Raw genomic sequence first — 22,044 nt, forward strand, 5'->3', positions numbered from 1 at the left:
CCGTTAATACGCGTTTTAAATTATCTCGTTTAGGTAATTCACGCACCCGTTTCCAAAGTTGAGGGACTAAGTTTGACAAAGGAGCAAAGAGGTGACTAGGTCAAAGAGTCAACACTCTTCCTCCTCCATTCATTAATTCTTTTTCTTTTTCCTTTTTCTCTAACACTTTCACCAAATCTCTCAAACACCACTTCAAGGATTCATCATCCAAATCAAATCGAGCAAGCATTCATCTAAACAAATTGCATATTCGGAATCCTCTCATCTTCCTCTTCGATTCCATACCGATTTCATCAAGTTTGGGTAACTTTCTAAAATCACTAGATTTTGTGTTCATGATGTTTTTAACTTATAAAAGTGTTAATTAGTGTCTATGGCTCAAGTCTAACATGAATATATGAATTGTATGCTCGATCTTGTTGTTTTGAAGTAACTAGCATGAACTTGAATTTTGGTGTGTTGTTCTTGAGTTTTGGATGATCATATGTTGTTAGATGTTAAAAGTTCATGTTCTAATTGTGTTCCTAGTATCACTAGCTTCAATTTGATGTGTAGGTTGCTTTAGAAAAGTTCATGAACTTGATTTATGATTTTGGTGAATTTGGGTTAGGGTTTGATGAACTTGAAATGGACTTTTGATGCATTGAATGCCATGGATTATTATTGGTAAGTGTTTAGTTGGATTGTATGCTTGATTACCTTCGAAACGGCATATCATTCATGTAAATTGGTTGCCCGAATCATTGAATTGCATTTATGAACTTGTATGCGGTTAATGTTAAGCATTAGATGCGGTTTTGGTTGTTGTAATAGGTAGATTGATTGATGAAATGTGTTTAGTTGTTTTCCTCGTCAAATTACCTTCCCAACGGTATAAGATACTTGTCTTGATTGTTTGCGGATCATAAATGGTGATTGTTTGAAGTTAGGTTCGTGCATAAAACTTAAAAACTGCCAGAATTCTCTGCACAGGTAATGGCGCGGCGCGCCATATACCCGCGCGGCGCGCCAAAGTGGTCTGTCCAACTTTGTCAATTTTCGAGTAATGTTTGCTATGCTACGCACCTCCGATTCACATGTAACTTGTTCTAACATGCTCATACATGATTAAAAACCTCAGAAAAATAGTTCAGGACCCGACCCGAACGTGTTGACTTTTTCGTTGACTTTGACCGACCAAAGTTTGACTTTTTGTCAAACTTAACCAAATGATTATGCAACCTTCCTAACTTGTTTATATACTTGTATCTTGCATGAAACTTGACAATTTGATTTCACATGCTACATAATCGAGTCGTAACGAGCCATAGGACTAATTGAACATCTTTGACCTATCGTGTTTACCGTTATTGATACGACCTATTTATTTAGGTCAAGACTAGCACTATCCTTCGCACACGTTATTTTGTGAAGTACTTTTCGTACGTGCACTCAAGGTGAGATCATAGTCCCACTTTTACTCTTTTGCACTTACATTTGGGATGAGAAAAACATAAACATTTCTTTTTACTAAGTGAACACAAGTACAGGAAAACAAACATTCTACAAACGAGTTTGAACAAAAATCCTCAATTCGATTATCATTAGTTACACTTGCCGGGTGTAAGCGAGAACTTATGTTATATGGCCATATGGGTTTGACAAACCCTCATTCAAACGGTTCGCTACCGTTTACGAATGAAATGTATTTTCGAGAAACAGTGTATGTTCTAACACTATTGTGATGGGGTTCTATGGAAGGAATGTTAAGCATTGATAATTGGGTGCTCGTGAAACAAACTTTTGGAATGTATTACTATTATCTCATGGTTGCAAATCTTGTGGTTCACTTGTACTTACTTACTTAAACCTATGATTTCACCAACATTTTCGTTGATAGATTTCTATGTTTTTCTCAGGTCCTTGAACGATACATGATACATGCTTCCGCTCATTATTTTGATACTTGCATTGGATGTCGAGTATATATGCATACATGGAGCGTCTTTTGGCTACTTTTAAATTGTGTCGCATAAGTTTCATTTGTACTTAAAACTTTGTATCGTAACTTGTGGTTTAACTATTCTTGTAAACTTTGAACAATCTTTACATTTGAAATGAATGCGACATATCTTTTGGTCAAACGTTGTTTTAAAGACTTATGACCACGTAACGGGACCTAAGTAGACGGCGCCGTCAATGACGATTTTGTCGGGTCGCTACAAAAAACTTCGTCCCGAAGTTTTAGGTAGACTTCTCGGATGCATCAGCAGTTGAGAAGAGATGGGGATATTTCCGTTTCATATGGTCTTTGCGTTCCCAGGTATATTCGGGGCCTCTACGCGAATTCCAACAGACTTTAATGATAGGTATGTTGCTTTTACGCGTTTGTTTGACCTCTCCTTCCATGATTTCTATAGGTTCTTCAACGAAGTGCATTTTATCATTAATGCGAAGATCATTCAAAATGATGATGTTATACAAGTCATTTCAGTAAATTGGATACATGAAATGTGTTATGAATGGTATTGAGCTCATTTAAAACCTTGAGCATTTTATGCCACAATATTAGGGCAGACAAACAGAGAGGAGTTCGTAAAAATCACAGTCATGAAATTTGATAGAGATCTTCATTGTTTACAACAAGAATATTTTAATGATGAATATAAGTTGAAAAATAAAGTTTTATCACTATTGAATAATATAGATAAAACGATTCGTTTATAGGAAGAGTATAAACGAAGCTATCATAAAAGAGTGAAATGAGAAAATTAAATGTTCGCCTTAACTTTTGACGTAGTCACGATTGATTTCCGGAATTCAAGGAATTAAAGGAAATCTTCGTAATCTATAAGATTTGATTCTTCGGTATTTACGAAATTTTGAGATTTGTTTGATTAAATGCGGTGATTTGCCTCGATTGATGTCTTTGGAATTTTGCTATAAATTAGCTTCTTCCGTTTCATTATCTTCACCACTTCTATACTTTCTTTCTCAATTCAAACTTCCAAAAGATTAAGAAAATGCTAAATCCAGTTCTGATCCTGGTTATTATATTGACCATCTATGCAGTCATTCTTCTTTTTCTTTTACCGCCAGAGGAATCTGTTTACTTCTTCTATGCTTTTGGGGTTATAGTGTTTTTAATTATCCCGTGTCTTTATATTGCTATACGCATTGATATACACGGTTTGTAATTTCGGAGTCGTTATCGGGCTTTATATTTTCCCTTATATGTCGGAGCTTTATGTTTTTGTTTCTTCTTCCCGACTTCAAGTCAAGCGAGTAATGGTCCAGAATTCATAGGTATGAAGTTTTGAATGATCATAATATATAAAGTAGAAAGGAAAGGTAATAGCACGATTTGATTTGTCATATTACCAGAATATCCGAAAAAGACCGAATCATCAAGAAAAATATTTTCTTGATATGTTTAGAGGCTAAATAGAATGTAAGAGTCGTGTAACATGGTAAATGATGATTATAAAATCTATGAATCATCATCTTCCATTAAAAACTGAGCATGACTTACTGTAATATAATCACGTTGGCCTGACGTCATTATATTATATTAACTCATGCTTCAATTCCCAATCACTTCTTCAAAGCATTTATAATTTAAACTCGAATTTTACAGAATATAGAAACTAAAACAGTTTCCTTTATAAAGATATCGCAAAGAGATACTTAATTGCGGACATGAATCGTTATGAAGATATCTTCCGAAATATAGAGGATATTTATGATGATATTTTGGAATTTCTAAGTTCGAAAGTTGATGAAAAAAAATTTTCCGCAAGTTTTTAACATGACTTTGGAGCAAGATATTCTCTAAAGATTTCACCGGATTCAGAATTCCTGGATTCTTTGAATATAGGGTTTGGCCCTTGTGTTTGTCCTTGGTCTCCTCCATGGTTAGCTCAATCCGTTTTTCAGTTCCAAATTTTCTTTTGGGCTTTTCCAACGTACCATTCTTTATTATCAAACTGTTAGCCCTTAAGAACATCTATAGCATTTGCTGCTTCGTCAGCATTCTCAAGGTTAACGAATCTGAATCATTGATTGACAACCCGAGATGGTTTCAAGAAATTTTATTTTTAGATGATTAAACGTTGATTGTAATCGTCAATGGATCTAATGGTTGACGAATAGGTGTTGTTGATTTCAAAAGTAATGAATGATAATTTTGGTGGTTTGATGTGATAATTCATCATAGAATACGAATGAATATAATTCATGAATGTAGTGATCTTTAGGAAGATAACATCTGCTATAGCTTTACTTGAATTCTGATATGTCAAATTCAGAATATGTAATTTGATTTGAATGAAAATGGTTGTTCTTTGGTGCGCGGATACATATGTGGATGTAAGTAGTATAGTTACTGATTATTGAATCAGAATTTGAAGAATGTACAATGTAACATATTAATGTGAGATATAAATATTTCTCGGGTATTACCTACCCATTAAAATATTTTCACAATTAACAGTTTGTACAAAAGAGAAGATATACGTTCATATATGTATTCTTCAGATATAATATAGATTTAATGAGTTAATATAATATTAAACTCATTTGATTTGCGGTTGAAACGAGAATAAATAATCTCCAAAACCTTAGAGATTTCATAATTGTCGCGAAATATTTTGCTAATGAAGTTATGAATCAATACTTCATCATTCATTGTTATTGATATACCTCAGTATATGATGTTGGTGCTCGTGGAATTCTTGTGAAATTCATAAGGCACGAATGATGTTTTCTAGAAAGTTTCGAGTACATCGAAAATGAAAGTATACAATCAATCATGTATTTGAGTAATACACTTGGTTTATTATGAAATGGAATTTATTGTGTTGAAGCAGTGATTAACGATTGTTAAGTCATTAACAAAGGATGTACATCATAGCATATTAATGATATGAATTAATCAAGTAGTACATACTAGTTAAGATTCACACGTAATAGCTTAGTATGAAAAGATTTATTATTGTTCCAATCCATATATATAAAGTATACATATGTAATTCTTCAGGAAGAATGAGTCAATACATCTTAACTCATTATTACTAATATTCCTTGGTATCTATGGGGCGTATGATGTTGATGTTTGAGGTACTGAGTGTGATGTTGAGGCGTGGAATGCGGATGTTTTTGTTGGTGAAGCTGGTGATGTTGGTGGTGATGCCGATGGTACTGGTGGTACTGGTTATGCTGCTGGTGCTGCTGCTGGTGTTCGTAGGTTTTGCACCATATTCTCCAGAGCCACTACTCGAGCGCGAAGCTCGTTGACTTCTTCTATTATTCCGGGATGATTGGCGGTTCGGACAAGTGGATGAATAAGATCTAAAATTTTAGATATTATATATTCGTGACTGGATATCCTGGAAATGAGGGTGAAAATAGTGTTCCGAACGGGTTCGCCAGTAAGTGCTTCAGGTTCTTCACCAAGAGGTGAATTCGGTTGGTGGAAGGGATCACCTTCTTCTTGTCTCCATTGATTAAGTTTACTACGAACCCATCCCAAATTCATCCAAAATAGATGATGGCTGATTGGTTGGTTCATTCCGGTTACGCTGCCATTGGAGCTCGAAGAGTTCGAAGAATCCATATTATGTGTTTGGAATTAGGGTTTTTGATATGAGATTAGTTTTGAATACTGGATGATATATTCGTCTCCTCAAATACGTGTATATAGCAAAAAGATTTCCGTAATTTATGGAGGGAATTTAGGAAAAGTGTTAGACAAAATCTATTAGGATAGATACGATAAGATATAATAAGATATGATGTGTCTTTACTTTAATAATGTCAGTATGACATGTCGAGATCATAAAGTGATAAGTATGTAATCTAATAATCTTTTGATTAAAGACTTTCAATTCGTATACTGTGATAACCCAATGACATTTTTCAATTCGCAAACCGATGCATAAAGGCATAAGGCATATAGGTACGTGATATAACAGAGAGTTATATACGTTTGAGTGTGAGTAGTAACAATTATAAGAATTTCAAAATCATGGATAATATTTCATGTAATACATATGTAATACACATAACCATGATAGATGACTTATGAATGTCAAAAATTTCTGAAATCATTGTGTCGCATTTAGATGCGGTGGTGTAATTGGATAGTACTCAGGAAAGTGAGCAGAGTTCTTAGATTAGCTCGGCATTCTAAGATAAGTAAAGTTTCTAAAGTATAATGTAGCATTTAACAGTTAAAGGCAACAATTAAAGGCACTATGGTCAAGGAAAGTTGTAGTCCTACATTAGGAAAGAGACTTTGATTAGAATCTTTAAGTCAAGTTTGGTAAAGCATGATTGTTAAGATTATAAGGCAATTCTAAATGCTTTAAGTCTAAGGCAGGAAAGGTTATAGTTTCCTAGATTGCTAAGGCACCCTAGCTAGCAAGTAAGGCACACATAAAAATGCAATCCTGGTTCTCTATAACAGCCTGGTTATGCTCTGATACCAATCTGTAACGTCCTCCCAATAGGGTCTGGAAGAAACGTTACTAATATCAAATAAACCAACATATTATAATACGAGAACAATACTAAATGAGAAAATTTAACTTTATTGAGTACGCAGCGGAAAATGAAATGTCGTTACAATAATGGAAATAACGATAAAGTAATTGTTCATATGCAGAAGTAATAAATGCGATATCTCTTGATCCTAAGTCCAAGTAGCATCACATAAGTAGTAGATAAGAAAGCTTGAATCAAACAACACCTGAGACAAAACATGCTAAAGTGTCAACCAAAAAGGTTGAGTGAAGTTCATAGGTTTAACAAAAGTAGTTATCGTTGTTTTTAGACCACAAGATTTAGTTGTAAAGTTGATCTCCCGCAGGATCAAAAAGTAGATCTCACAGATCCAAAAGTAGTACTGATTCGTGATATTTTAGACTAAACGTTTGTTTTGTTGCCCCGATGATAAGTTGGCAGTACCTTATCACCTTGTTTAAATCATTATTAAGTAATACAAAGACATCACGGTCAAATGTATCGGGGACGTTACTCCCGATAGGCCTACCCCCAATAATTAAGAATGCCTTATCCTGAAAGCAATTAAAAAATATCACTGTGGGGTCTTAGTAGCATAAGCTAGTCATAGTACAGTTTAGGTTCGTACTTGTGTCTAAGTTGTTTAAAGTATAAAAGCAGCATGTGTCTCACCCCAGTAAGTATAAAAAGTGCTATAGCAATAAGAGTGGGGCTATGAAAGTCACCTTAGTAAGTAGAGAGAGAGTTATTCCTCGGAATAAAGAGTTGAACGAGTGAGCAGGAAAGTCAACCTATTGACATTTAAGAGTAGTTAAGTGTTTTGCCCATGTTTAAGTTTAAGTATGTGTTTAAGTATAGTTTGTTTTACTAAGTTTCTATTCCTAGTAAGTTACTATTTTTATAAAGTTTCTATTTTTAGAAAGTTTCTTATTTTACTAAGTTTCTATGACTAGAGAGTTTCTACTTTTATGAGTGTTTTTCATTTTAGGATACTTGTCGTATTAGATAAGCTTCCAATCACCCCTTTCTCTTCGAATGGCTAATTTAGATCTAGGGGCTTGAGCCATAGGACCCTTTAAATCGGAAATCCAAACCCTCTGCCTAGAATCTCGTAGAAACCATTCGTCAAGAAAGTTCGAAGATCTATACATCTCTAATACATATCCCAAAATGTTTTTGTGCTACAATATAAGTAGTAGGTTATAGGTGCTAGTAATAGTAATAGTGTATACATGTTAAGTACTAGTATAAGTAGTATTAGGGTTTAAGGTTTTAATATGTATATGTATATATAATTCGTATATATACATAAAAATATATTTTTTTTACATGTATATATGTATATATAAATCTAGGAGTGTTTATGTATATACTTATGAATAACAAGTTTATAATATGAATATGAATTAACAAAGATTAAAGTTTATGTAAATAGTTTAGGGTTTATGTTATACCTTTGAAGATTCAAGATAATTAACAAAGAAAAGATGAACACGATGAAGATGGAAGATCAAAGCCTTAAAAATCTTGAAGAACTCCTTGAAGATTCTTGAAGAACACGAAGAACAAGCTTGAAGATCCGAATACCACAAGAGAGGGAGAGGGAGAGATTGTTTTTGAGAGAGGATTTTGGTGTGATTTGTGAATGAGAAACTAGGAGTCTAGGAGTGTTTATATAGTGCAAGTATTAGAGTGTTAGTCAACATAAGGATGTTCTAATTAATGATTTTATTTTGTTTTATAATTTTTAGTCAAAAAAAGGTGGTACTAGTTTATAATTAGTCAACATAAGGATGTACTAGTTTATACTTTATTTTTAGTCAACATAAGGATGTAATTGTTTAAGATTCTTTAGTCTCATTATTATTACTATTATTATTATTATTATGTTTATTATTATTTTTACATTTACTACATGATAAGTATTATTTTCTTTTTACTAATTCATGACTTGTATTTATTTTTATTTAGTTCCCAATTGTTTTATTATTTATATAAATGTCACTTTTTATTTATTACTTATAGATTAATAGTTATAAATAATATTATTGAAATGCATAAATTTTAATTAGCAGTGAGTGTCGAATAAAAGTTTATTATTTGGTCAACGTTAAATTGATTGTGTATATAACAACCCTTAAATAATTAATACGTATAGTCAGACAGTAAACCCTAGGGTCATTTCAGTAATTTCAGAAGTCAAAAAGTGAGGGTTGTTATACCATCAACTGCAATTGAGTTGAAATCACCGATGGAAATGTGGACTGGAAAACCAGTTAATTATTCTGACCTTCATGTATTTGGAAGTCCTGTGTACGCATTGTACAATTCTCAAGAAATGACAAAGTTGGATCCGAAGTCCAGAAAGTGTTTGTTCTTGGGGTATGCTGATGGAGTTAAGGGGTATCGCTTGTGGACCCCACTGCCCACAAAGTAGTCATCAACAGAGATGTTGTCTTTACAGAAGACAAAGATCTTGAAGATGTTAGCACTTCAAAAGAAACTATACCGATACAGGTGGGTAATGAATTTCATAAAGATTCTTCTGAAGCAGTACCAGAGCACGATGAAAATCAAGTAGTCGTTGATGAAGCTCCAGCGAATCGTATTTCTAATCAGGAAAGGAAACGTCCAGGGTGGCACTCAGATTATATTATGGAAAGCAATGTTGCATATTGTCTTCTAACAGAGGAAGGAGAGCCAACAACTCTTCGCGAGGCACTAAATCATTCAGATGCATCTCAGTGGATGACAGCTATGCAGGAAGAAATTGAAGCTCTTCATAAAAATAAAACATGGAAACTTGTGCCATTGCCAAAAGGTAGAAAACCTATTGGAAATAAATGGGTGTATAAGATCAAGCGAAATGGCGATGATCAAGTGGAACGGTATCGTGCAAGACTGGTGGTTAAAGGATATGCTCAAAAAGAAGGTACGGACTTTAATGAAATATTTTCTCCTGTGGTTCGACTTACAACAATTCGAGTAGTTATAGCGATGTGTGCTACATTTGATTTGCATCTAGAGCAGCTAGATGTGAAAACTGCATTTCTTCATGGAAATCTTGAAGAAGAAATTTATATGCTTCAACCAGAAGGTTTTGAACTACAAGAAAAAAAGAACTTGGTTTGCAGGTTAAAGAAATCTCTGTATGGTCTCAAACAGGCGCCGAGATGTTGGTACAAGAGATTTGATTCTTTCATAATGAGCCTTGAATATAACAGACTTTATGCAGACCCTTGTGCATATTTCAAGAGGTTTGGGGACAATGATTTTGTTATTTTGCTGTTATATGTAGACGACATGTTGGTTGCAGGCCCCAATAAAGATCGTATTAATAAGCTGAAGGCTCAATTGGCTAGGGAGTTTGAAATGAAAGACTTGGGTGCCGCAAACAAGATTCTAGGAATGCAAATTCACCGAGACAGAGATAATAGGAAGGTTTGGCTTTCTCAAAAGAATTATTTGAAGAAAGTCTTGCAGCGCTTCAATATGCAAGATAGTAAGCCAATCTCAACCCCACTTCCTACTAATCTCAAGTTATCCTCCGTTATGTGTCCTAGCAGTGAATACGAGAGGAAGGAGATGTCTCGCGTACCGTATGCATCAGCAGTGGGAAGTTTAATGTTCGCAATGATATGTACAAGACCAGACATTGCACATGCAGTGGGAGTAGTTAGTCGGTACATGGCGAATCCTGGTAAAGAGCATTGGAATGCGGTAAAGAGGATCCTTAAATACATCAAGGGAACCTTAGATGTTGCATTATGTTATGGGGAACCGGAATTTATTGTCAAAGGGTATGTTGATTCAGATTATGCAGGTGATATCGATAAAAGTAAATCTACCACTACATATGTTTTCAAACTTTGTGGTGGAACAGTAAACTGGGTTTCAAAACTGCAGTCAGTTGTGGCAACGTCAACAACAGAAGCAGAATATGTAGCAGCTACTCAAGCTACTAAAGAGGCAGTATGGTTGAAGATGTTGTTGGAGGAACTCGGGCACAAACAGAAGAATATCACTTTATTTTGTGACAACCAGAGTGCCTTGCATCTTGCAAGGAATCCGGAATTTCATTCGAAAACAAAGCATATACGAGTTCAGTATCACTTCGTTCGTGAGAAAGTAGAAGAAGGAACCGTGGATGTGCAGAAAATTCATACTGACGACAATGTGGCCGATTTTCTAACAAAGTCAATCAACCGTGACAAGTTTATTTGGTGCCGTTCCTCATGCGGCCTAGCAGAGACGTAAGCAACATCATTGACAAGGAAGAATTATCGTGTGAAGATTGATTGAGCTTCAATCGAATCTTCAAGTGGGAGATTGTCAAATATGGAGGCTTGGTTGGTGAATTCTATGGTCAAATACACACATGTATATTGTGGTATAAGACTTGGTAAAACTTGGCATACTATACCTACCAAATTGTCTACTAAATATTTACCATTTAACCATCTTGAATTAGTATAAATAGAGCAACATGTAAGCTCATTTATACATCCCATATTCATTCTTCAATCTTGTATTCTAGTAGATAAATAGATAGTTGTGAGTATTAATCTCCTAATTACAAGAGATATAAAGATTGATACTTATCCTTGTAATTAGAGAGAAAGTGTAATTCCTATTTTTCTTATTAGTGAAACGTTTCTTTCCTTGCCCGTGGTTTTTACCCTATTGAGATTTTCCACGTTAAATCTTGGTGTTCCTTTATTGTCATTATTTCGAGTATTACTAGCGGTTTGCTATAATTCGGTGTCGCTTTTCACAACACCTATATGTTAGGGTTTGATTCAATTTGGGGGGGAAAGGGTTTCTCTGTTCAGCGTGAATGTTTTTGCGACTCAAGGGCTAAAGCAAACGATTGGTGTTTGCACTGCGGATCGATAGATTATGATCTATTAGGAATTGGTTAATTGACTAATATTAAATCACAACCATCATAAGTCCGAACATTATATGATTATCATACTACTAAAAGTATAAAAAAGCGATAACAGAACATGATCATCGGAATATATTTGCTAAATATCATTAAGGAAAAGTAATCGACAAAAATAACAAACCTATTAAAACCATCATCTTAGTTCCATGAGTAAAAATTATAAAAACCTAATACAGAGCATGTTCATAAGGAAAAGTAATTAACAAAACTATAAACCTATTAGAACCATCATCTTAATTATATATCACCTTAGAACACTCAGACGTCTTAAATATTGTAGATGAAACCTTAGCTTCAGAACTCATTGGAACCTCTAGATTATTACAAATAATCTCGTACTGTTGTTTGCCATTGTTCAACGAAATACCTTTAGACCGCGTCACAACTCTTACCTTCAAACCAATGTTATAAACACCATCCTTATCCTGCGATTCGTATACAAATCTCTCATCACCGTTAATATACTGTAACAATTGTTGACCTCTTAATACGGCGGTCACATTACTTTTCTCCCTCTTAGGTTTTAGAAAAAATTCCTCCAGAACCTCTTTTGTCCCCAATCTCTGTCCTTGATACATCAGATTGACTTCAATTTCATCCACATGTATCTCGAATCGTTTGTATGTGTTACGGAATGTCATGTTAACCGCAACATTGTAGTATAAAGTGTTGTTTGTTGGTGAGAGCATAAATTGTGTGATAGTCGCATCATCCACATTAACTTTTTGGATGATTCCAAATTCTACTCTGAGAACAGCAAAACATATCGACACGCTGATAACTGTGATAAAGCCGATGACAATTGCGATAATGAAACATGGGAGACCGAAGCAATCATTATCATCGTAGCCACTATTAGACGGATTCAGCATTGTTTTAATACGTTGTGAATGTAATTTGTGAGGTAGAGTTGTATCTCTATGGTTTTATGATCGATCATTATAAATACATGCAAGGTTTCCTATCTTATAACTTTGGTAAATAATATCCTTTATTTATGTAGGATTAGATGCGATACATATCTTGAATACAAATATTCACATCCTAAATATAATTCAATGAGTTTTTTACATCTGATCTCATCCATATATGTATATGTGTATCGCTAATCAGTGGCGGGCTCAGAAATTTTTTTGACTGGGGGCAAATTTTTTTTAAAAAAACTTAGGGATTTTTTTTACAAAATATGGAGGTTTTGGAGAAAGTATAGAGTTTTTGAGCAAAATTTGGAGGTTTTTTGGGCAAAATACGAAGGTTTTGAGGCAAAATATGAAGGTTTTGGGGCAAAATATGAAGGTTTGAGGCAAAAAAATTCCGCCGGGTGCAAAATCGAAAAACCGAAAAAATTTGCACTAAAAATTGAAAATTCACTGGGAGCGGGCGCCCCACCCTTCTTTGGTCCGCCCCTGTCGCTAATAGTTTATCATCTCTATCTCTATCTCTATCTCTATCTCTACTTTTCTATAAAACATATATTGACGATTTTATACATAAAACATATATTGACGATTTTATAAATACATCACTTAATATAACTTATAAATTAAGATAAAAAAGAAGCTACAATCAATAACGTATATTATAAATTGTATATGTATAGCTAAATTAAAAGAAAAAGAAAATATATTAAATTATTATAAACTTTATAAACTTATTGTTAGTAAGTTAATATCAATAACAAAACATGTATACGTTAACCATCTCCATTAAGCTGAGTAATTACGTCATTTTCTGGGTGACCGAGGGGTCTCGAGTTTTTTTTTCTTTTAACGGCGATGTTTTGACATCAGTGGATTATTTATTTCAACGACCCTCATGCACGTATCACACACGTTCGAGCGGAAACCTGACCCCGATTGACGGTACCCGGGATCACATCCATTCAGGCAATGTTCCTGGGTAGAGGTCCGTGAACGAATCCGATAAAACCTTCATATATTGTCAATATATACCACCATTATTGGTGTTCATCTGTTTTAAAAAAAAATCATGTCATCCCTAAGGATTGAAACCATGACCTCTTTATATCCCATGACACGAAGTAAACGAGGAAACTGTTGGGCGATGCCCTCAAGTTCCACTTGAAGAGTTAAATGTTTGTAAATACATTCACTAAATAATCGCATGTAGCATGATCAATTATCATCCCAATTCTTTGTCATTCGCATGTAAATACATTCACTAAATATTCGCATGCAGCATGATCAGCTATCACCTCATTAATAAGAGTTCATTTTTTATGAAATATTTTCTATTTAATATATATAGTTAAATAGTTAATAGTTAATTAGAATGTATACAACAATGAGTTTAGCATGGTATTAGATTAATAACTATTTCATGACAAGAAGTCTCATTTTCAAATTTCACTAGTCGTATATGATCAAAGAAAGTGTCAATACATTTTAAGACAAAAAAAATCACTCTCACCAGATTATTTTTACACTAAAAACTTTACCTTTTCTACAGTATTAAAGTTCTAACATAATTATTTTACATATTCCGCATCAAAATTTTAAAATAAATATCAAGTAGCTGTAAGAATACTAGGGACAACAATGTGATTCATCTATAGTAGCTAAATGAAAACCCATTAACACATTGATATATATACTTTGAAAGTTTGAACATCATTCATCCACTCAAACCGAATAACTGATACAGAGTATAAACTATCACTCATCTTAAGTTCTCAACCATGTTGTGCCTCCCTAATCTTGCTATCACAAACTGAACAGAACACTAGTGTGTTCTTAGGATTACAAAATCATGCTACAATGATTTATATTGTTCGATTAAACGAGATGCATGAAGACGCGAAGTTGGGACTGTAGTGCACCCTAGACTCTGTAGGTACGCAATCTGTCCACAAATTGCACAGCAGAAACATGAGTATGAGTTTCGTGAGCGTAAGCTCAAAAATAAAGAAATCATTACCAACAGTTGTGTATTCTAGTTTCACCACTGTTTCTAGTCGCAAAAGCAGTGTAAATAGTTGATATATTTATGTACAAGTGGGCGGGTTAGTAAACGGGTAAAAAATAGTTGCATTTAGGAGTTTGGATATTTTAATGTGTGAAATGGGTTACATTCCTGCAACACTTATTTTCAAAAAGTTGTAGTAGCATTTACAAATAATCAGATGTTCAAATATAATTATTCAAATCATAAACTGTTCAATAATTAACCAACTTTTTGAAGAAAACGATTTATGAGGTTTTATGCACTAGAAATGACCTTCAAAGCGATTTTTGAGCAGTTTCCTTTCAAATTGACCCATTGGAAAGAATACGACACAAGAAACAACCCATACACATGTAAATGACTCAAAATGGTAACATCTAATGTAATATCATGAGAAACAGATGATACTTCACCTGCTTAGAGGTAGCTGCAGATGATTCCATAGCATTCTCGATTCTCAATTTCTGAAAATGTTCCTACAGTAAATAAAAAACACAAAAAACCATCAGATGTTTTAGAACAGTGACACAATTATTTACATGTATATGATGCGGTTTATAAAGACATATAAGAGAACCTGTTTTTCCCTTGTAATATATGCACGCTTGTCTGCAGGAATTTGTAGCCATTGCAGAACCTGAAGGTTGAGAGAATAAAAAAGATCGTTAATTATAACTTCAAACGAATAATATTTCGAGGGTTTACTGTTGAACCTACATTTTCTGCAAACTTGAATGCTTCATCAGTCTTCAAACATAACTTCAGGGATCGAAGAACATCCTGATAAGTTACACAGTTTAGTTCACTTGTGATAAATTTGGCAAGGTTTTTAAAAAGATAGTAATGCTGACAGATATTCAATTGCAGGTAAAAGATATATATTAATAATATAATTCAAGAACAACTTCTTTTCAAATAATAATTAATAATTAATAATTATAATTATAATAGTAATTCAAGAGCAACTGTGTCACCTTTTGTGCAGTCTTCTTCGCTCTAAGCCTTTCATCAATGACAAAAGCAACCTATCAACAACCAGAAACAATAAAAAATTAGACTCTATGATCTTTTGTACATATTAGATTTAGAAGTATCAACTATGATCATTGTTAAAGAAATATTATAAGAACCAAATTTGACCCATTTACATACGAATGAACTGATATCGATTATGTTTGTAACATCAAAAGATTTGGCTATATAAAGAGGATCAAACCAGCCAAACGAGACAGTGTATTATAGCACTTAGCCCCCTAAATCTTATTATTTCATATTTATGCATTATGCAATTGGATTATAACGCTAATAATAAAGCTTTTGCAGTCATATTCAACACAATAATTATCTAAAAAAGGTAAAAATAAGAGGACATGCAGTTGCTTCCGGGTCAACCCAACCGAACCTGTTTCAAGTTTCAACCCATAGTTGAAAACTACCCCTAAGAATTACACTACATTTAACAATTGACTACGTATTAATGAAACGTTAAGAAGGGACCTTGTCGAGCAATCTCTTTGGTTCCTTGAAAGCTGCCTTCTTTGCCCAATGATTAAATAAATGAGAAACGGTCGCACGCTCTTCACTGCTGAATCTGTTTGATTTCAAACAAAATGGTTTCTTCATCAATATGATACTAAAAGTTGCAATTTGAATGTCAAAATAATACATTCAAATCTCAAATGACCTTTTCAAGAAATCGTTGCCGTTGCAGGGAAAGATAGATTCATGTGACTCATTGGTATCCTCATCAAATGAATTATTATTATCTTTTTCTATTTTTACACCTGCATGTTCTTCGGCTTGCAGATCACCAGTAGTTCGAGGCTTTTGGTTAGAAACTTCCCGATGCTTTGATTGAAGATATACTGAACTTGACTCATCCTATAAACAAGAAAAGTCAACTATATAGAAGCCACATTGACCTTTATTATAATGTGATATCAGAATCAGATATATCAGATATCAGGTGTGCTTGAAACACATATTAGACCTTATATTGAGAAATTAAATGAGACGCACCTGGATTTCAAGAAGATGATTAGGAATTTCTCTCAGAAAACGTGAAGGTTGAAGAACCTGAGAAAAGCAAAGTCACTTTTAAGGGTGGTGATTTTACATTTTTACCCATCTACTTATGAATGCATCGACACGAGTTATGTTGTATCTCTGAGGGGTCATATGAATATGACCCAAAACGAGTAAAATCAGTCAACGGGTCGAAAGTCTTCCAAAGTGTAATCATATTAGAACAAAAGATCGACGGGTCGAAAGTATATTTGACACACCTATTGTTTAATATAGATTCTGAGATTTTATTCAAAAGATGTTTCAACCAACCCAATGCTACCTGTTTTGACCCATAACAAGATATTACATGATGATACTGTAAATCATCGAATCGTGTTAATTATGCTTCACCTGCCAATTTGAGTCCATCGTGATATATAGAATAAAAAGTTTCTTTCTTGCACGAGTCATTGCAACATATAATAAGCGCCGTTCCTCCTATCAATGTTCAAAAAAGAGAGATGCATGAGGGTACTTTACAAGTGAATAACGTATATATTGATGTAAAAAATAGAGATACGTTAATATACATTCAAGAGCATGCTTACCTCAACAGAGGCACTAGTTTCTTTCGTTATGCCATTAAATTCATGCAAAAGAGGAATTTCAGATTCATTCGCCTGAAAGTTAAACCATTTTCAACAATCGGGTACATTTGGGTTGCATTTTATCACACATGAGATAACTAAAGAACTTGGCTAAAAGTTGTTGAAAGTTGCTTAAAGTCTAGTACGGATTATTTTTTATGCATACAGTCTGAACCTCTCATATCTTTCTGTACCTATACTTCAGTTTACAAGTAACATATTATATGCTCCTAACTGATACATTATTTAATTGATATTAATAAAAGTTTAATAAGGAAGTTTAGAAAGTGTTTGCTGGTCAATTCACGCCCATCTTGATGCTTTTAAGCATAAGTAAAAGTGTTTTGATACCTTCACGATGAAGACAGTGTCCCACTCCAATCCTTTTGACTACCAAGCAAGAAAAGAATGAAATTAAAAAATTAGATGAAATTCAATAATTCAATGGTTTACAAAATGATTAAATAATATATAGAATGAAAATTCTGGTAGAAGAGGAAATGTACCTGATGAATGGTAGTAAGAGTAACAGCATGATTATTATCATGTCGCCTAGCACGAAAGTTTTCTGTTTCCCTTTCAGATATAAAATCTATAAATGCTTTAAGTACATTCACACACCCTTTTTCTTCAGTAGCTTTATCGTTCTCATCTATATCAAAGTTGTATGATTTAAGAAACTCAGATACATCATCCAATAGATATTGAAGAACCTGCATGAAGAACGAGAAATTTTATTCAAGTGGCTACTTTTAATACAAATATAAGTTTATGTAAAGAAAAACTAACTGATCTAAGATCATGCTCTTCGTTTAGCAGTTTCCCTCCATCAGCATCAAGAACAGCCCGTTGCTCAAGTAGGTATTTCTGTAAAAAAAATATAAAAGATAAAACCTAAAATATTAAAAAATGGAAACTTAAATATATAATATCTGATGTTCAAAGAAAGAGATACCTGAGGTATCATGTTTGCCACTGCGGTAATGACAGCTGAAATAGATTGTTCCTATATAATAATTATAAAACCTATCATTAGTTTTGCATTTCTTGCGTTAATTTTACACAACACTAATTGTTTACCCGAAATAAGACTTATAAAACAATGTTTAACCCTTATCTTATAATGGTATTTATAGAATAGAATATTATTTTATGATAAATTAGTGGAAAGATGTGCTTACCCTGTTAACAAGTTTAGAGATCATTTCTAGAGTTTGCTGAACCTTACGTCCTTGAGTGAGATGTGTCCTAAAAGATGATAAATTGAAGTATACAATGTCAAACATAACTGAAAATATCTTCGAGCTTTTACTTTTCAGAGTACATAATTAATATTGGATCGAACCTTTTGAAGGTACCAGAGATCTTAGCACTAAGAATATCAGAAGCCGCAGATATGAAGCTGCATTTCCTTACGGTTGAAACTTTATTTATATGATCAATTAACTGCAAAGATTTAAACGATAAACACAATTAACATTGAACCCATATGGCAAAGAAAATAAAACCACCATATTTCTACAATTAACTCATAATTTCCAACCTTCTTTTTTTCGTCTTTTTCTAAAGGTAACAGGGCCTTAAATACTCTCTGAAATGACCCATCATCACACGGCACCAACGTTGTTCTGAGCATAGATAGTATGGCTCTTACTACCTGTAGAAATCCAATCAATGATCAAAGTATAAAACACAATCGCCATATCAGATTTGGATACGATAATTTGTTTTAGCTAACCTTTTTTCGGTAAAACGCAACTCCGTGAACATTAAACGGGATTTTCCTCTCACGAAAGGCTGTTTGGAACATCTTTCCAGACACCTGTTAGATAGAATGTAAACAATATTGTTTGTTACTTATATTTATCTAAATTAAGACAAACTAATAGTTAATAACATAGGTTCAGAGGATTAACCTGTCTCCGATAAAGAACTGCAATCTCTCCAAAAGTGCCTTTGACTGATGAACCAGACGAAGTAAGTTCTAATATCTTATCAACAACAAAAGAACACTGTGCATCCTCATTACAACATTCTTTAACAGTAACCTAAATAGGTAATTCGAAATCAGGATACATATACAACTCATGGTAACTTATCTACACATATATAAATCATAAAGAAGTTACCTTGGAACCAGAGGAATTATCTGTAAGAACCTTGTTTGACTGACATCGTTTTGAATTATTCCGTATAAGAAATGATGCAGCTTCAACAATACAACGTGTTGAACGATAATTCTTATTTAGTCTAATCTGGAAAAAAAAAAACATGTACAGAACAAGAAGAGGTAATTTTTAGAATACTCAATCTTGAAATATCATGTAGTTATAAATCACACACAAATAAGTGTTAGTCAGACCTCCCTGTGAGGTTGAAAATCTCTGCGGAATGACTTAAATCCATTTACGTCAGCACCATTGAAACTAAAGATCGACTGCAATATTATTTATAAGATCAATGTTAAAAACATCTAAACCAAAGAGGCTTGTCCTAGGTGAATAGAATATAGAGATGGCAATTATGAGTTTATGACCCATCTACTTATGAATGGTCGATTGGTGATATCTTATATCTCTAACTGGTCAAACAGGAAAATTACTTGGCTAGAATCAAATGGGTTGAAAATCACTCAAAGTGCATTATACGCCCAAATTTGACAAAGGGAGTAGTTAAAAACAACGACAGTTTTGAGTAACAGTGTTTTAGTTCGGCCTGACCCAACCAGAGTACCGATCCTATCTAAAGAAACAATTACCCGTTTTGACTCATTACCCAATCCACCCATTTCATTTTCCAGTCTGGCCTGACTCTGAAACAGAACTACCAGTCTCACCATTAACCAATCAACCTCGCCCACCCATTTTGCCACCTCTTAGTAGCAGTTACGTACCTGATCCTCATCTCCAACAATTGTTAAGCGCTTATGTGATGCAAGCACTCGTAACAAATCATATTGCATAGCACTTGTGTCCTGAAACTCATCTATTACAATTGCTTGCCACAACTCTTGGCACTCCTTAAAAACTTCAAGTGATATACAATCGATACACGTTAACAATAATAATATCTACCTGAAAAATAATAAATTTAAACCGCAGATATCTAACCTTCAGGAAAATCAGTTAGCAGCTTGACAGAACAATTAATTAAGTCATGATAATCCAACGCATTACATGAACTTAATATGTCTTCATATTTCTTAAGAATTGCAGCCTGCACCAGATTATAAAATTCAGAATAATAATTCAAAAGCTGATGACTTTAAATTCTATAAATAGGTAGATTATATATATTCCTTCTTACTCCTGTCTCATTTCCTGACTTCTTGTAATCTTCAGATGTTTTCCCAGAAGCTTTAGCCTGAATTTTAATTCAAAATAGTGTAAAGCTAATAAATTCACTGAAGAGTAAAATGAACTTGATTACAAACTACATATGTGAGACATGGTGACTTACTTGTGCCACAAATTTTAACCATTTCTTTGACTTATCTCTAAAGTCTTCGGGGCGGTTACCAACGACATTGGACATCTCACATGGTTTCTCAGTATCTGATGTTTGTGGGTTCTTTTCAGTCTCTGTGAGACGCACTGCTTCAATGACCGCCTTTCTTTGTTGTCCTTGACCATACAACAAAAACTCTGGTGTACGACCTACCCTATAATGAAAAAGATGCTATAATGAGTATATACTGGATGAAATAAAGTAAATAAATTGACATGAATGACAATCATGTGATACGAATTTTTCAAGAGGTATACATTAGCACTCATCCATAATCAAACACATATTTTTCTGCATTATAGCACTTAGTGCTTCTTGCATTCAAGTTTTCAAAATTCCTTTTCTTATCAATAGAAAAAATTACTGAAAACGTGCTAACGTGACTGTTAGAAATTAAGACATTGGTCACAGAAAGTGTATTTGTAATGCATAAAACCTCCTGAATCCTTTTTACTTAAAAATTACATACTGTTCATTTGATATAATCTTTTGTAATAACATTTTACATACCCATTGTCAACCCCACCAAGCCCAACATGACCCATACCACAAATTTACACATTTAAACCCCAGTTCATTTTGCCACTCATGTTCACAATAAATTAAAAGTGTACATACTTCTCAGCATGTAAACGACAGAGTTGCAATGAGAATGAGTGGAAGGTGCTAATCATGAGTTCCTTTGATGCTGCCTTCCCAGCCACTGCTCCAATTCTGTCTCGCATTTCTGAAGCAGCAGCCGTTGTGAATGTCATTGCCAATATGTGAGACGCTTCAATACCCTAGTTTTTATTCACAACAAACATATATAAAACTCTTGATCAACACGACAAATAAAAACGAAATAACCAGCTGTCTGATGAATTATAATACCTTGTAAAGAAGCATTAGAACACGTCCTACCATGGTAGATGTCTGAAATTAAAAAAACGATTACAAAATGAATAACTAATCACGGTTTGAGGAAAACAAACAAAAGTGTCAGCAAAGAAGAATTACAGAAATCTAACCTTACCACTACCGGGTCCCGCAACAATCATCAAAGGTACTGAAATATCACTACATGCTGCTTCACGTTGCCTATCATTTAAACCCTGCATATACTTTGCATACTCGTCAGGCATGCCTTCAGTTTTCGAAGCTTTATATCCACCTTCATTACTTCTATCCAGATCATTTTCAACATGTGCGCTCTTCAACTGATTATCACAGCTAGAGTTTTCAGCTATCAGCTTAGACTTCGTCCCAGACTCACAAATTTCGTCAATTTCGGCTAAAAAGGCGTCATCAAATTCTTCAAAAAATATGGTAGGCATTATCGTAGAAGGCTCGTTTGAACGACCATACGATACCTGTCCCATTGGATTTACCAATGAAGTTCTCTCATTATCATTTTCCATATAATTGTCAACTTTCATTTCAACCGAATAATTATCACTATTTTCCTTCTTCTCGACTGTTAATACG

General features: G+C 33.9%; 1 protein-coding gene across 1 annotated transcript; it reads right to left on the minus strand.

The window, feature by feature from the left end:
• Positions 1–14,089: 14,089 nt before the first annotated feature.
• Positions 14,090–21,718, minus strand: LOC139867042 (ATP-dependent DNA helicase SRS2-like protein At4g25120). The gene is made up of 28 exons (XM_071855360.1): positions 21,588–21,718; positions 21,451–21,492; positions 21,196–21,359; positions 20,530–20,731; positions 20,377–20,433; positions 20,181–20,286; positions 19,964–20,097; positions 19,433–19,507; positions 19,200–19,325; positions 18,987–19,118; positions 18,809–18,892; positions 18,614–18,727; positions 18,416–18,516; positions 18,252–18,318; positions 18,026–18,076; positions 17,860–17,937; positions 17,577–17,783; positions 17,422–17,460; positions 17,032–17,103; positions 16,835–16,921; positions 16,436–16,492; positions 16,101–16,297; positions 15,914–16,007; positions 15,391–15,441; positions 15,134–15,196; positions 14,994–15,053; positions 14,830–14,892; positions 14,090–14,314 (listed from the first exon to the last, which is right to left on the minus strand). Exons 1-28 carry the CDS (start codon positions 21,699–21,701, stop codon positions 14,225–14,227), a joined length of 2,727 nt encoding a protein of 908 aa, XP_071711461.1. The 5' UTR covers positions 21,702–21,718; the 3' UTR covers positions 14,090–14,224.
• Positions 21,719–22,044: the final 326 nt, after the last annotated feature.

Source organism: Rutidosis leptorrhynchoides, chromosome 9 (genome assembly GCF_046630445.1).
Source record: "Rutidosis leptorrhynchoides isolate AG116_Rl617_1_P2 chromosome 9, CSIRO_AGI_Rlap_v1, whole genome shotgun sequence".
Classification (NCBI taxonomy): domain Eukaryota; kingdom Viridiplantae; phylum Streptophyta; class Magnoliopsida; order Asterales; family Asteraceae; genus Rutidosis; species Rutidosis leptorrhynchoides.